This window comes from Carcharhinus amblyrhynchos, chromosome 4 (genome assembly GCF_965287045.1).
Source record: "Carcharhinus amblyrhynchos chromosome 4, sCarAmb.v2.hapA, whole genome shotgun sequence".
Lineage (NCBI taxonomy): Eukaryota > Metazoa > Chordata > Chondrichthyes > Carcharhiniformes > Carcharhinidae > Carcharhinus > Carcharhinus amblyrhynchos.
The window spans coordinates 6,300,889-6,313,431 of NC_137327.1; the positions used below are offsets into that span (position 1 = coordinate 6,300,889).

Consider the following 12,543-nt stretch of genomic DNA (forward strand, 5'->3'; position numbering starts at 1 on the left):
AGGAAACCCATGCAGACACGGGGAGAACTTTCAAATTCCACACAGACAGTGACCCAAGCCAGGATTCAAATCCAGGTCCCTGGCGCTTTATGGGAGCAGTTCTGATACCTGGCCAAATCTGCAACAGTCTCTGGCAGAAACTCTATTCCGTTATCTTTCTGGAAGTCCTTCAGGTCTTGCATCTTGATGAAACGAAACTCCTGATATGCCCGGGAAATATTAATGCACAGGTAATTCTGCACAGAGGTTTTCAAATAACTGTTTCAGGTCTTACAGCTGGAGAGTAGATTTCAAAATCAATGCTACTGTCTTGGAAAGAGATGAAATATCTGACCTGAAGTGTTGTTTGGGGGGGTGTCTAGAATCTATACTTAAATTGATTGCCTATACCCTTGGAATGAAGAAAGATTTTTTTAAATCCTTTTAATGAAAGCATACAATTAATCACTTTACGTGCGAGGAGTTGTTTGCAGAAATGTTGTTTTTTATGGAATGGGTACAACAGCAAACCATATCGCACCCTCACAATCATTGAATCATTGACATCCGACAGTACAGAGGAGGTCATTCGGCCCATCAAGCCTGCACCGACAACAGTCCCTTTCTCCAACACTAACCCCTCCTATTTACCCTCCTAATACCCCCGACACTCAGGGGCAATTTATCATGGCCAATCAACCTCGCCCGTGCATCTTTGGACTGTAGGAGGAAACCCATGCAGACAGGGGAGAACGTGCAAACTCTGCACAGACAGCGACCCAAACTGAGAACCGAACTCAGTTCCCTGGCACTGTGAGGCAGCAGTGCTAACCACTGTGCCACTGTGTCACCCCATCATTTAACAGCAATCCTCAGGAGCATTAATGGCTTCGGGTCTAGCAACACCTTGATAGTTCAAATTCCTTTCCTTGTTTTCAAATCCCTCCATAACGTGACATTTCCCTATCTCTGTAACCTCCTCCAGTTCGACAACCCACCAACACATCTACACTCCTCCGATTCTGGATTTTTGCAAAATCCAATTTTGCACATTCCCGATTTCTATCGCTCCATCACTGTTTTTGCCTGCAGCTGCTTGGGTCCTATGTTCTAGAAATCCTTTTGATTTCAATACCTCTATCTACATTTTTGGTTTCCTTCATGGCTCTCCTTAAGCACACTAGAATTGACCAAGCTTTTAGTTACAAAATAACTTTTCTTTGGCTCAGTGTCAAATTGCTTCAATAACATGTTTCAGAACCAAATTAGATGTGTCGACTTCTTTCAATACATTATGGGCTTCCTGTCTCAATGGCTAGCTGGGTGGGTGAGTGTGGTATTGAGTCATACAGACCAGAAACAGGTTTCTGTTGACTTAATGATGTCTTTCAGGCTCCATGTAGAAATTAACTACAATTGGTGAACTTGGGAGTGGCAAATACTCATCCAGTTTCCCTGCGTCTGACTATCAGCTAGCGGTCCTCCAAAATAATATCCTGTGTGAAACATCAGAAGAGGAGACAGATTGTTAAAGTTAAAAGTTTACTTATTAGTCGCAAGTAAGGCTTAACACTGCAATTAAGCTACTGTAAAATTCCCCTAGTTGCCACACGCCAGCGCCTGCTCGGGTCAATGCACCTGACCGGCACACTTTTCAGACTGTGGAAGGAAACTGGAACACCCAGAGGAAACCCACACAGACATGGGGAGAGTGTGCGAACTCCACACAGACAGTCACCCAAACCAAGAATTGAACCAGAGTCCCTGGCAGCAGTGCCAACCACTGTGCTACCGTGCCACCCACCAGATTGGGTATAGGAATGATGACGTTGATTATATTGCTAGGACTATGATTTGGGAAAATATGTTCAAATCCCAACATAGCAACTGGGGAATTTAATAACAGTTAAATAAATCTGGATTTTAAAAAAAACTGCTAGTATCAGTCATGGTCACCACATAGATGCTGACGTTGGACTGGGGTAAGCACAGTAAGAAGTCTCACAACCTGGTGTTGTGTGAGACTTCTTACATCACATAAATAGCAGATTGTTGTAAAAAAAAATCTACCTGGCTCATTAATGTCCTTTTGGGAAGGAGATCTGTCTGTATCTGTGAGTATGGACCCACATCACTATGGTGAATTCTGACTGGAAAGGAGATGAAGGAGATGGACTACTGAATATTCCACGTATCCCACAAAATCCAGGCATAACTGGGATCCATTCAGGTACCCACAGCAACACCTTTTCCTTCCTCCAAATAAAATGGATATCCACAAGAGCCTAAGGCTTTTTGTGGGAATATGTAGAATATTCATTATTCCAGTCCTAATAAGACCCCCTCCCTCATCTCTTTTTCCAGTACCTTTTCTCTGCTGGTGATATCTACCTTGAAGAAGAGCTGGTGAATTTCAAACAGACAAGCTGTAGCCAACTACCATGACAAAGTAACCTTCACAGCACAGACTGCAGTAATCAATGAAAGTGGCTCCAACCAACTTCTGAAGGGTAATTACATAGGAACATACAATTTCGGAGCAGGAGTAGCCCACTCAGCTCCTCGAGCCTGCTTCACCATTCAATAAGATCACGACTGATCTGATTGTAACCTCAACCCCACATTCCTACCCACTGCCGATAATCTCTCACCCTCTTGTTAATCAAGAATCAATCCAATCCACCTTAAAATATTCAATGACTCTGCTTCCACTGCCTTTTGAGGACGAATTCCGGAGACTCACTACATTTTGAGAGAAAAAATGCCTCTGTATCTCTGGGTTAAAAGAAAGAGCCCTTATTTTTAAACCGTGACCACTCGTTCCAGATTCCCCCACAAAGGAAACAACCTCTTCATGTCCACCCTGTCAATACCTCTCAGGAACACAGAAGGCCAACAGTGCAGAAGGAGGCCTTTGTCCCATCGGGTCTGTGCTGATCACAATCCCACCCAGGCCCTATTTCCGTAACCCCACTAATCCTCCTGACACTCGGGTCAATTTAGCATAGCCAATCAACCTGACTCACACATCTTTGGACGGTGGAAGGAAACCGGAGCACCTGGAGGAAACCCATGCAGACATGGGGAGAATGTGCAAACTCCACACAGTAAGAAGTCTGACAACACCAGGTTAATGTCCAGTGGGTTTATTTGGTAGCACAAGCTTTCAGAGCACTGCTCCTTCATCAGGTGAAGGAGCAGCACTCCGGAAGCTTGTGCTACCAAATAAACCTATTGGACTTTAACCTGGTGTTGTCAGACTTCTTACTGTGCCTACCCCAGTCCACTGCCGGCATTTTGACATCAAACTTCACACAGGTAGGAACTTGAGGCTGGAATTGAACCCATGTCCCTGGCACTGTGAGGCAGCAGTGATAATCATTGTGCCACTGTGCCGCCCCCAAAGGATCATTTAAAGATTTTAATCAAGTCGCTTCCTACTCTTCTAAACTCTGGTGGATTCAAACCTAAATGCTCCAACCTCTCCTTATAAGACAACCTTCCTATTCCTGATGTCCATCTGGTAAACCTCCTCTGAACTGCTTTCAAAATATTTACATTATTCCTCAAATAAGGAGACCAATGCTGTACACAATATTGCAGGAGTGGGATTGACAATAATTGCTGGTGTTGCCAGTGACACCCACATCCTAGGAATTTAAAAAAAATTGTGAAATGATTGGTGCTAATGATCCCCACGGGAATATAGCTGCCACTACTTACTGTCTTTTTCACATTGTAACACTTGACCACATCGTCAAGATATTGTGGATTGTGGAACCATGGCTCAGTATGAATTAGAATGAGATTGGTTAAAATGCTGTCTTCCTATATGGCTAAGTGTTATGTTGTATCGAATTTACAACACTGCATCAGGTCGTTCGACCCTTCTAGATGATCACTGACAAATAATTATCTTCCAATCCATTCCAGATTATCTATTAGGTTACCTACATTGGTATATGTTTATAAACATGGAGAAAAGTAGATTTTCCAATCACCTTTTTTGCTTGCAGAAGGTTGTCTTTGAAATGGAAGGTGCTGCATGAAAGGGTGATTGAAGCAGATTCAACTTTTGGAAGGGGATGTGATAATACTTGAAAATGGAATAAAAATTGCAGGGTCCGCGGAAAGAACAGCGGGTGTGCGTCTAATTGGAAAGCTCTTTCAAAGAGCCGGCACACACATGATAGGCCGAGTAGCCTCCTTCTGTAATCAGAGTGATTCTTAGAGATGTGAAATGGTAAAGGTTATGTTGCAGTGACTGAGAAGAACACTAATGACTCTCTCTTATGTTTCCAGACCATTCTCATGAAGAGAGCAAGCCATGAACTCCACTGATAGATTAAAGGCATTTCTATCCTTTACACTCAGTGTCCTATAAAGGCAGCAAAGGAGCTGTGCGGGAAGGCTGACTTATCACGTGACAAACTTTCAACCACAGAGGACCACAGTAATAAGGAAACATTTTCTGAGAAGGGCTTCAGTTTTTTTTTGTCATCCGACACCCCCGCCCACCCTCGCGTCCCCCAACCCCTCGAAAAAGCTCGGTGGAAAGTGACGGGATAGTGCCCGAGAGACCGGGAACAATGCTGCCGGATATCTGGATGCGATTGATACTGGCATGGATTAGTGTGCTTCCCTTCGTGCAGTCCATCACGTTGGATCCTCCACAGAACTCACAGGATGGAACTGTCTTATCGCTCGATGGGCTGAATGGCGATCCCGAGGCTCTCAGTCGCGCCAAGCGCGGCTGGGTCTGGAACCAAATGTTTGTGCTGGAAGAATTCTCGGGCCCCGAACCCATCCTCGTTGGCCGGGTATGTTATAACTTTTTATTTCAATTAATCTCTAAGCTCAGGAAATCACAGGGAAATATAATCCTCTGGTGGAGGAGGCCATCTTGTGATAGTTCTTTATTTTTTAACTCATCCTTTCGCTTCAGAAAACTTTGGGCTTGCATGTTGCTGGAGATGTAGGCTGATAACAGGGTACCTGGGGCCTTAGTGAATGATGGGACTTAAGAGCAGGATTGTTCAGACTCGCTGAAAGGCACTGGACTTCTGTCAGGCCCACTGCACCCCCTGGATCGCCCCCTCCCCAACAGACAGGAAAAGATGAAGAATGAAAGAGAAAAGGTGAAAGAAAAGCAAAAAAAAATCTTACAATCTCCAAGAAGTCTTCTTTAGATGACAAAGGGGTCGGCTAGACTCGAAACATTGGCCCTATTCCCTCCCCACAGATGCTGTCAGATCTGTTGAGATTTTCAAGCATTTTCTGAATTTAGCTGGCAAAAATAAAAATTAATGCCCTTTGTCACATTGTGTGGGCAATGAAACTGATGTAGTTAGCTGAGGGCTATAGCTTTCTGACAATAGGTGGAGAGGGTCAGTTCTATTTGTGGTGTTACCATATTATGCAATGGATGTATTTACGTGAAATTAACAAAGAATGTTTTCTCCCAATGGGCTGATAATAACAGTTCCTATATCTATCTTGTAGGTGAGAATGAATATTTTAATGAATATTTATCACCTCAAAGCTTATTCCCATACTTGTGATATAAATGATGTTTCTTTGCAGTTTAGTTTTCCCTGAAGCAATAGACTTACTCGCTATGATATGAAGTGTTCAAGGGCCACCATTTTAGAACAATACCCCAAACACTCGGTTGACAAGGTGCAATGCTCAATGTCAAACTGAGTTATATGGACCAGGGAGGTCCCAGGTTTTGTTAGCTTGTTTTCCTCAGTTAAGTATGGATTCACTGATGAGGTAACAGAGTGTTGAGTGATCCACCCCAATGGGGAATTCAGGAGAAGCTCCTTTACGCAGAGAGCAGCGAGAAATGTGCAATTCAGTACCGCCAATCGAAGGAAATAATGGGTGGGATCCTCGTTCATCCCCGCCAGTTGCCAGCGAGAACAAAGAATTTGGTGCTCAGCCAAAACCCCATTCATTGCAGCGGCACCAGAGAACCCCTGCCACGGCTGAGGTTGGAGGTTCCTGGTGAATGCAAGTACAATTAAAGAGAAGTGAGACTGGCAGGTAGAAAGGAATAGAAAAATATGTTTAGAGGTGAGATTAGGGGAGATGGGAGCAGATTCATTGGACCATAAATGCTACCAAGGACCTACTGGACTTAACAGCTTTTTGTTTGCCATGGCATGGTGGCCCAGTGGTTATCCATTGCTGCCTCACAGCACCAGGGACCCAGGTTCGATTCCCAGCTTGGATCACAGTCTGTGTGGAGGTTGCATGTCCCCCCGTGTCTGTGTGGGTTTCCTCCAAATACTCTGGTTTCCCCCCAAAGTTGGAAAGGCATGCCGGTTAGGTGGATTGGCCGTGCTAAATTCTCCCTCAGTGTACCTGAACAGGTGCTGGAGTGTGGTGACTCGGGGATTTTCATAGTAACTCCACTGCAGTGTTAATGTAAGCCAACTTGTGACACTAATAGATACACTTTAAACAAACACTTTAATTGGAAAAGAAACAGAAAATGCTGGAAAATCTCAGCAGGCCAACAAAGGGTCATCCAGACTTGAAACGTTGGCTCTATTTTCTCCCAACAGATGCTGTCAGACCTGTTAAGATTTTCCAGCATTTTCTGATTATGTTTCAGGTTCCAGCATCTGTAGCATTTTGCTTTTTATGTTAATTGTAAGGTTTTGTAATGCCAGGCTGAAATGACAGAGAGGGGAATGATAAAACAAGGGAATTATACATAATACATAAACACAACCAGCTGTTTAAGGAAAGGAGGAAACTTTATTGAAGAGACAAAAGAGAAATGTTTCTCTGCTGTGCAACTACTGAGAGACTAAAATGATGGATGAAGGCAGAGTGATTTCCAAGCAATGTTAAACACAAACTAATACTTGATTTGGCAAGGTTATTACAGCTCAGGTAACACATGTAACGGTGCAAAATGGTAACAAAAGTCATCCTGAATCATATTGGTCAAGATATGTCCCCATGGCTGCCCAACTATATTGAGAAAGGTGACAGATATTCTGGCCAACTGCACTGGAGATCAGGAAGGATCACTCTCCACTATAAACATAGGAAACAAAGAAAAAGGAACAACACAACTATTAATAAGTAGGTTATTTGAATCAAGAACGCAAAGCTGATTTGCAGTTGAACTATTGATAGCAATGAGTGGGAAAAATAGCAACAACACTAGAAATTCCTCCTTCAGCGTGACATCTGTCAAATTTACATGTTGGAGAAGTTTGATGCAGAGATGATCATGTGCCTAGCATTACATAGAAGATACATCACAGAGTCAGACCATTCAGCCCTGCCAGAGATGCTAGCATTTAGGCTCCACTCAACCTGTTTCATCTCACCCCATTACATATTCTTTCATTTCTTTCTCCCTTATCTGTTTACCTAGCTGCTCTGTGAATTCATCTATGTTATTTGTGTCAACTACTCCCTGAGGAAATAACTTCCATGTCCTTGACACGCCCTGGGTAAAGATGCTTTCGTGAATTCCCGGTTTGATTTCTTGGTGATTATCTCACGTTGATAGCTTCAGGTTTTGCTTGTCTTATTATTATTCTGACTGCTTGCAAATTGTGAAAGGATGGAGAATTATTATCCCTCACTTCACAGAATAGAAACACATATGCGAGTCCCGCAGAGATGCAGGGATCATAATATAGGAATGTCTCTTACGAATAGGAGTGAGGCTGGTTAAGCTCAGTGAGGCCTGGGGCCAGAGAGAATTCTCCCAAAATAATTTTACGGGTGGCACAGTGAGACAGTGGTTAGCACTGCTTCCTCACAGCGCCCAGGGACCTGGGCTCGATTCTCGCCTTGGGTCACCATCTGTGTGAGTTTGCACATTGTCCCCCTGTCTGCAAAGGTTTCCCCAGGTGCTCCGATTTCCTCCCACAGTCCAAAGATCTGTGGGTTAGCTGGACTTGCCATGCTAAATTGCCCCTTGTATCGGGGGTGGGGGGTGGGGTGCTAGCTCGGGTATGGGGTCATGGGGATAGGGCCTAAGTGAGATTGTAGTTGGTGCAGACTCAAGGGGCTGAATGGCCTCCTTCTGCACCTTAGGATTCTCTGATTCTATGAGTCCAGTCTTAAGAGAGAAAAGAAAATAATTTTGTATGGCCTGGTTTCATCAGCTTATCAATTTCAAGCCTGTACTTGCCATGATTAACCTCATAACAGTAGTCACAATGTGGAGATGCTGGTGTAACCTCACACTTGCTGGCAAGTGTGAGGTTATCCACTTTGGCAGGAATAATGATCGGAAGGACTACTACTTACAGGGCGAAAAGCTGCAGCATGCTACGGTGCAGAGGGACCTGGGGGTCCTTGTGCATGAGTCGCAAAAACCCAGCCTGCAGGTGCAGCAGGTGGTCAGGAAGGCGAATGGGATGCTGGCCTTCATAGCGAGGGGGATTGAATATAAAAGTAGGGAGGTCTTGTTGCAACTGTACAGGGCACTGGTGAGGCCGCAACTGGAGTACTGTGTGCAGTTTTGGTCGCCGCACTTGCGCAAGGATATTTTGGCCTTGGAGGGAGTGCAGAGGAGGTTCACTAGGCTGATACCGGAGTTGAGGGGGTTGAGCTATGAAGCGAGGCTGAATAGACTGGGCTTGTACTCGTTAGAGTTTAAAAGGATGAGGGGGGATCTTATTGAGATGTATAAGATGATGAAAGGGATGGATAAGGTAGAGGTGGAGAGGTTCTTCCCGCTCAGAAAGGACATAAGAACATAAGAAATAGGAGCAGGAGTAGGCCATCCAGCCCTTCGAGCCTGCCCCGCCATTCAATAAGATCATGGCTGATCTGTCGCTGCTCAGTTCCACTTTCCCGCCCTCTCCCCATAACCCTTAATCCCCTCTCCTATCAAAAACCCATCAACCCGCGTCTTAAAAATATTTAGCGAGGCAGCCTCCACCACTTCAACGGGCAGAGAATTCCAGAGATTCACCACCCTTTGAGTGAAGAAGTTCCTCCTCAACTCCGTTCTAAACCGCCCCCCTTTTATCTTGAGGCTGTGCCCCCTAGTCCTACTGTCTTTTTTGAGCGGGAAGAGTCTCTCCACCTCTATCCTATCCATCCCATTCATCATCTTATACGTCTCAATGAGATCTCCCCTCATTCTTCTAAACTCTAACGAGTACAAGCCCAGTTTATTCAGCCTCTCCTCATAGCTCAACCCCCTCAACTCCGGTATCAGCCTAGTAAACCTCCTCTGCACTCCCTCCAAGGCCAAAATATCTTTGCGCAGGTGCGGCGCCCAAGAGGGCATGGCCTCAAGATAAGGGGGGTGCAGATTAGAACAGAGTTGAGGAGGAACTTCTTCACTCAAAGGGTGGTGAATCTCTGGAATTCTCTGCCCGTTGAAGTGGTGGAGGCTGCCTTGCTAAATATATTTAAGACGCGGGTAGATAGGTTTTTGGTAGGCAAGGGTGTTAAGGTTTATGGGGAGAAAGCAGGAAAGTGGAACTGAGCCACTCCAGATCAGCCATGATCTTATTGAATGGTGGGGCAGGCTTGAAGGGCTAGATGGCCTACTTCTTATGTTCTATTTCTCCTATTTCTTATGTTCTTATGTTATGTGTTGGACTGGGGTAAACACAGGATGGACGAACACCGCTCGACAATTACCAGACAAGAGTGTTCTCTTTCTGTCGGGGGACACTTAAGCAGTCACGGTATTCGGCCTCTGATCTACGGGTCAGCGTTCTCCAAGGCAGCCTTCACTACACATGATAACACAGAGTCAATGAGCAGAGACTGATAGCCAAGTTCTGCACACATGAGGACGGCCTCAACTGGGATCTTTGGTTCATGTCACACTATCTGTAACACCTATGACTTGTCTGGGCTTGCAAAATCTCACTGACTGTCCTGGCTGCAGACAATACACATCTCTTTAACCTGTGCTTAACCCTCTCTCCACTCACATTGTCTATACCTTTAAGACTTGATTACCTGCAAAGACTCACATTCCAACCATTATTTTGTAAATTGAGTTTGTGTCTTTATACATCCTGCTTGTGAACAGAAATCCCACTCACCTAACAAAGAAGCAGTGCTCCGAAAGTGAGTGACTTTTGCTACCAAATAAACCTGTCGGACTTTAACCTGGTGTTGTGAGACTTCTTACTGTAATCTCACAAGTCCAGCCATTGTAGTTTGTCGTCTCTGCTATTCTTGTGACACCACTGTCTGGTATCAATAGCTGCCGTCTGCTTCTGAGTGAAGGATGCAAGACATTCTCAGGTCAGCCAAGGCATCATTTCACTAAAGGTATTCATAACCATCACCAAGGAAGGCAAAGGCAGCAGGGAGCAGCACTGCAAAAACAAAATAGACCTTTTCTTGATTGACGATCTCGTTCATGTGTGACTGGAGTGATATTTTCCATGACACAATTAGGTCTCTCCAAGGAGGAGATTAGTCAGATAGGATTGTTACATTTGGTGATACTCTATAGCCTGATGTTCCTCATGTGTGAGCAGAATTCAGCAGTGTTACGTAGGATCTCTGTAGCTTTCCAAATGTCACTGTGGAGAGGTCCGCAGTAAAGCAAGATGAAAACTAAACTGTTGAACCCAACCTTTCACAATAATTTTCACAGAGGCTAAGTTCTGAACTGACATTTTCTTTTGACATATGCATATGGAACAGCAGACTCAGATAGTTCTTACCTCTAGTGTTTCGGAGCTTACTTCGATAAGTCATTCACAATGGCTTACAGATAAATCTTCTTTTTTCATTTGAATCAGATTAATTACTTCTGGCAGGATTAAAACACTTCTCCATCTTTTTCTTTCTCAAGAATTCCTGAAGTAATTTCACCATGAAGATTGTATTATTCACACGCTTTCGTTATTTATAGATTGACAATTTAGAACTGACCGTTGGAGATTGAGCATAATACTTCAATAATTTGCCTCCTAGGCTCCAGTGCACTTTGCCACCCTCTTCCCCTCTCTGTATCCTCATGACTCTATCACCCATGTCAATTGTGGCTTTGCTGATTTTCATTCTTGCCTCTGAATCCAAAGGTTATTAGTTCAAGCCTCACTCTGGGAACATGATTGCAGGATTTCGGCTGACGTTCATGTATAGTACTGATGAAGTGCTGCGTGGTCAGAGGTGCTATCTTTCAGATGAGGTCAAAAATGGATATTCTAGAGATGCTATGGCACTGTTCTAAAGAGCAGGCAAATCTCCAAAGTATACTGGCTAACTTTAATCCATCAATTAACATGACTGAAACTGCTAATCTGGTCATTATCACAATATTATCTATAGGAATTGTTGGTTGGTTGTCACATCTGCATATCCTTTTGTGGACTCTTTCTATCTTCCAACTCTCTTTACTACCTTTCTTTGTATGATCACCAAATTTGGCAACAATAAATTCAGTCTCATTATTCAAGACATTCATATAAACCATCAATTGTTGAAACCTCAATCCTAGCCCCTCTGAACCTTTACAAATTTAAAATAACCATCTATCCCTACTCTCTGTTTTCTGTTAACGAGCCAATCCTCTACCCATGCTAATGTATCAGCCCAAAACTGTGACCTTTTATTTGGCATTTCCTATAGTGTCTTTTGGAAATTTAAGTATGCAACATCTAATGGTCCCCTTTTATTCATACTGCTTGTTACATCTTCAAAGACTTTTAATAAATTTGTCAAATATGATTTCTCTTCCACAGAACCATGTTGAGTCTGCCGGGGGTGTCCTTTTCTGAATGTTCTGCTCCTATCTCCTTAACAATGGTTTTCAGCATTTTCATGATTAACAAATCTTAGACTAATGGACCTATAGTTTACTGATTCCTATCTCACTCTGTCCCTGAATAGTGGAATGATATTTGTGATTTTCCAATCCACTGGAAGCTTTCCAGGATCTTGGGAATATTGCAAGATTACAACTGTTTCATTGACTATCCCTATAGCCACCTCCTTTGGGACACAAGGATGCAGATAGTCAGGTCCAGGGGAATTGTCAACCTTTGGTCCCATTTGTCTTCCCAGTATTTTTTCCCGGTGATAGCGATTGTTTTTAGTTCCTTCCTCCCTTTTGCCTCCTGCTTTTCTATTATTTGCAGGATGCTTTTTGTCTTTGACCGCAAAATACTTGTTCATAGTCTCTACCATTTGTTTGTTTTCCATTGTTAATTCCCGAGTCTCATGCTCTGAGCAACCTAGTTGTGAGATTTGTGATTTCCAGTGTTTACTGGATTTTGAGCTCCCTCCGACGATTTCCTGCATGTAGAGTGCAGACTCAAGTACTCGCCAAACATCTCACAATTATTTATCTCAACTTATGCTGTCAGTGTATCCATCTTGTATGAATGCTGAGTGCATTTCAGCCTTTAACTCTGTCTTTACACCAATTTACCTGCTTTGATTTTATTTGCTGGTGCCCCCTTATGTTCATATGTGCCATCTCCTCGTATTACACTCTGGTTGTATCACAATTGTCTTGTCCTTCCTCTTTAACTTTTCAAATGTCCCCTCATGTGAACATCCCCTCCCTCAAAATATAGTTCAAAGCTCTCCCTTCAGCCC

At 43.7% G+C, this 12,543-nt stretch overlaps 1 protein-coding gene across 1 annotated transcript in view; it reads left to right on the top strand.

The window, feature by feature from the left end:
* Positions 1-12,543, top strand: part of LOC145341771 (cadherin-8-like) — a 232,801-nt gene that overhangs the window by 27,582 nt on the left and 192,676 nt on the right. Inside the window, exon 2 of the mRNA XM_080186694.1 lies at positions 4,282-4,799. Coding sequence (XP_080042820.1) covers positions 4,569-4,799 — 231 coding nt within the window. The 5' untranslated portion in view covers positions 4,282-4,568. The remainder of the gene's footprint in view (positions 1-4,281; positions 4,800-12,543) is intronic.